The 2,710-nt window shown below is 45.2% G+C and overlaps 1 protein-coding gene across 1 annotated transcript in view; it reads left to right on the forward strand.

Moving 5' to 3' along the window:
- Amz2 (archaelysin family metallopeptidase 2) overlaps positions 1 to 2,710 on the forward strand; it is a gene marked incomplete at its 3' end in the record, with an annotated part of 8,409 nt that extends 5,699 nt beyond the window's left edge. The window contains exons 7-8 of the mRNA XM_031353598.1: positions 1,794 to 1,957; positions 2,543 to 2,710. Coding sequence (XP_031209458.1) covers positions 1,794 to 1,957; positions 2,543 to 2,710 — 332 coding nt within the window. The remainder of the gene's footprint in view (positions 1 to 1,793; positions 1,958 to 2,542) is intronic.

A 2,710-nucleotide genomic window follows, 5' to 3' on the forward strand; every position in this document is an offset into this window, starting at 1 on the left:
TCATAAGGTGGGAACACTGCTTGGTGTCCTAGCACACACACTCATAAGGTGGGAACACTGCTTGGTGTGCTTGCGTCTCTGGCCTTGAGCCCTAGTAACCGACACACACACAGTCATCAACAGTGACAATTGAAAGACCTCAGTACACCTCTGTGGTCTCTCACAGGAAGCGAGCCGCAAGGAGGTTTCATTTTGGTCACCGGTTCCCTCCTCTTGTTTCATTCTGGTCCCCGGTTCCCTCCTCTTGCACTTTTGAAAAGGAAATTGGGGAGGGGAGACAGAGAGGCAGGAGGGACAGTGGGCACTACTATAGGGAAAGCCAGAAACTCACTGATGGTGGTGCGGCAGAGGTCTGCCCTTGTGCTCTCATGGCAGACTGTGACTCTTTTATCTTGGCTGTTTTGGAATACTTGACTTGGACTATCTGAGTGAAGTTTTTTGTTTTTTTGAGGAGAAACTGTGAAACTTCCAATTTCTCTAGAATTCAATCATCATTTGATGCTTCTCTTTGTGTGTGTATGTGTGTGTGTGTGTATGTATGTGTATGTGTGTGTGTATGTGTATGTGCGTGTGCGTGTATGTGTGTGTGTGTGTACGTGTGTGTATGTGTGTGCATGTGTGTATGTGTGTATATATGTGTGTGTGCATGTGTGTATGTGTATGTGTGTGTGAGTGTGTGTGTGTACATGTGTGTATGTGTGTGTGAGTGTGTATGTATATGTGTGTGTATGTGTGCGTGTATATGTGTGTGCGTGTGTGTATGTGTATATGTGTGTATGTGTGTGTATGTGTGTGCATGTCTTTGTGTGTATGTGTGTGTATGTGTGTATATGTGTGTGCATGTGTGAATGTGTATATGTGTGTGTGTGTGTACATGTGTGTATGTGTGTGTATGAGTGTATGTGTGAGTGTCTGTGTTTGTGTGTGTGTGAGTGTCTGTGTTTGTAAGTGTGTGTGTATGTGTGAGTGTGTGTATGTATGTGTACATGTGTGTGTATGTGTGTGTATATGTGTGTGAGTGTATGTGTGTGCGTGTGTGTGTGAGTGTCTGTATGTGTGAGTGTCTGTGTATATGAGTGCTTGTGTGTGTATGTGTGTGTGAGTGTCTGTGTGTGTGTTTGTGTGTGTGTGCTTGTGTGTGTATGTGTGTGTGAGTTTGTACGTGTGTATGTGTGTGTGTGAGTTTGTTAGCATGTCTTAATTATATGTAATAGTGGAATTCATTATGACTTATTTACACATGTATATAATGTACTTAGATCATATTCACCTCCCATCCCTGTTCCTCTCTCAGGTTGCCCTCCTTCTCTCTCAGGTTCCCCTCCAGCTCCTGTTGATTCCTTTCCTCTTCTCAAATAGTCCCCTTCTACTCCCTCCCTCCACCCTGTGTGTGTGTGTGTGTATGTATGTGTGTGTGTAAATCAGTGAATTTAAGTATGTTCATGTATAGGAGTAGGAACAAGGGGTCATTAAAGGAGCACAAACGCCTTAGCTCTGGCCACACCAGTGAAGAAAATGTCTCTTTTCTCCACCAGCCGGCCCTCAGGGAGGAGCCTGGACTCGGTGAGCCCCTCTCCCTGCAGTGAATTTTCTAGGGCAGGGGAATGAGTTGGCAGGTAAAGACCTTGATGGAGAAGTCTGGGACAAAAGTTCTTTGTGTCAGCAAATCTTTGACGTGTTTCCACTGGTGTGGAAACAATGCAGATGTGCACTGCCTGGCCAGACGCCTGAGCAGACTTTCCTGGGCATCCTTCGTGTACCTTACCTACTGATTGCCTTTGCTCTCTTTGTAGGTGTGGGCATATTCAGTTTTGCAAGGTATGGCAAGGATTTCTACACCTCGAAATATGAAGGCAGTGTGAAGACTCCACATCTAACATCTTCCAATGACTATTCCATTTTTGATAACTATTATATCCCTGAAATCACTAGTGTTTTGCTGTTGCGATCCTGTAAGGTAAGTTGCTTAGAGAAATCTTTTTTTTTTCTTTAGTAGATAGACGTTTTACTTTCCCCAAGATTGTTTGTAGGTGCTTGCAAGTTGCCCATCCTAGAACTGTGTGTTGAGACTATGTTCACAGGGCCCCCTGTGTGCTCACTAGCATGCAAATCAAGCCCCCTCTCCAAGAGCTACTGAATCTGTCTGTAGGGGTGAAGGGCCCCAGAACCGGAATTGTTAGGACCTTACTGGCCTAAAGGAGACTTACTATCTTCCTGCCTCAGCCTCCCAAGTACAGGGATGACAGTCATGTGCCACCACATTTTGACAGTCACAAATACAGTCACTATATTGTCATCTAGTGGCTTCCCACACACGGAATCCACCAGCCGACACATCCTCTGTATCAGAGGGGAAACCCCCGGTCCAGGGAAAGTAAGGAAATGACCATTACTAAGTGTAGACAGTCTGGGCAGAAATTTTGGTGATGGTGGTAATAGTGTTGATTGCTATAAATCTGTTTCTTGTGACTGGGGATGGGGGGAGTGTGTTGTGTAATTGCTGATGGTAGTTTCACAGAGCAGTGACATAAATGCCTTGCAGACTTTAACCCATGAGATTGGACACATACTTGGACTTCGACATTGCCAGTGGCTTGCGTGCTTAATGCAAGGCTCCAATCACTTGGAGGAATCTGACCGGCGTCCTCTAAATGTTTGCCCTATCTGTTTACGGAAGCTGCAGAGTGCTATTGGCTTCAATATTGTGGAA

The sequence above is a fragment of the Mastomys coucha genome, unplaced genomic scaffold (genome assembly GCF_008632895.1).
Source record: "Mastomys coucha isolate ucsf_1 unplaced genomic scaffold, UCSF_Mcou_1 pScaffold5, whole genome shotgun sequence".
Taxonomy (NCBI): Eukaryota; Metazoa; Chordata; class Mammalia; order Rodentia; family Muridae; genus Mastomys; species Mastomys coucha.